Here is a 1,076-nt window from a genome sequence, read left to right on the forward strand (position 1 = left end):
CTGGGGCCGGGCCCTCAGCCGGCACCGGGTCCCACGGCGGCCCCGGGGGCGGACCCCGCCCGGTGCTGGGCGGCCACTGAGGCTGGACGACTTTTCACGACGGAATCTCGGAGGCCACGAGAGGCCGATGGGCCAGCATGGGCCGGGCCGGGCCGGGCCGGTCCTCCCTGGCCTTGGGAGGGCCCCGCTGTCGGGGAGACAGGGTGTGCGGCCCCCAGCGCCTCCCCTGGCCCCCTCGGATGGGTCAGCCACCCCCAGGGAGCTGGGATCCCCATTGGCCTCGGCCTGACGTGCTCCTCAGGCTGGGCTGGGCCGGTGCGGTGGGGCGCAGTGAGATTTAAGGGCCCAGGCACGCGGAGGGTGGGGGCTTGCTGGCGCGACCCCTCGTTTCCTGGGGCTTCCCAGGGTGGCGGTGTGTCCGGACGAGGAGGCCCTGGCCAGGCTTGGGGAGTCCGGGAGGGCTTCCTGGAGGAGGGTGGCAAAGGCTTAAAGCGGGGCGGGGATCTGGGTAGGAATGCAGGGTGGGCGCAGGCCTCCGCGGCAGAGGCTCGCACCTCTCGGGCCCGAGAGCCAGACCCTGGGCCCGTGGTTAGACACCCGGCCCCGCTTCACCGGGCTGAGCGGGTGAGCCGCTGGCTCGGGTCTCGCTGTGGCCCGCACAGGGCGCCTTGGCTTCATCCGGGTGTGCTTGCTGATGCCCGGCTCGGTCCGCCCCGGAGGACAGGCGTGCCCGCTCGCGGCCGCAGCCGCACGTCTCCCAGGTGCCCGGGAGCGCTGGGTGTTTGCTGACGGACTGGCTGACCGACTGCTCTTGCGCCCAGCCGGGCCATTCTGCAGGAGGTGCTGGACACGGACCTGAGCAACGAGGCCTTCCCGTTCTCCACCCACAAGCTGGTGAAAGCCGCTGGGCACCTGGTAGGCCCTGCTGACCCCGGGGGTGGGCGGCGGGACCCCGCAGGGAGGGCATGGGAGCTCGGCCCCCGGCGTCCTCCCTGGGCCTCATCCTCGGGAGGGAGGGAGGGCTTTCCCGCATTCCAGTCAGGACCCCCATCTCTCCTACTGGGCGAGTCTGGGGG

The 1,076-nt window shown here is 72.9% G+C and overlaps 1 protein-coding gene across 1 annotated transcript in view; it reads left to right on the top strand.

Moving 5' to 3' along the window:
* The window catches only part of SARDH (sarcosine dehydrogenase), a gene marked incomplete at its 5' end in the record, with an annotated part of 43,683 nt that overhangs the window by 24,122 nt on the left and 18,485 nt on the right, over positions 1 to 1,076 (top strand). The window contains one exon of the mRNA XM_012721185.1: positions 822 to 915. Within this exon, the coding sequence (XP_012576639.1) occupies positions 822 to 915 (94 nt within the window). The remainder of the gene's footprint in view (positions 1 to 821; positions 916 to 1,076) is intronic.

This window comes from Condylura cristata, unplaced genomic scaffold, assembly GCF_000260355.1.
Source record: "Condylura cristata isolate star-nosed mole 26May11 unplaced genomic scaffold, ConCri1.0 scaffold00006, whole genome shotgun sequence".
Classification (NCBI taxonomy): Eukaryota; Metazoa; Chordata; class Mammalia; order Eulipotyphla; family Talpidae; genus Condylura; species Condylura cristata.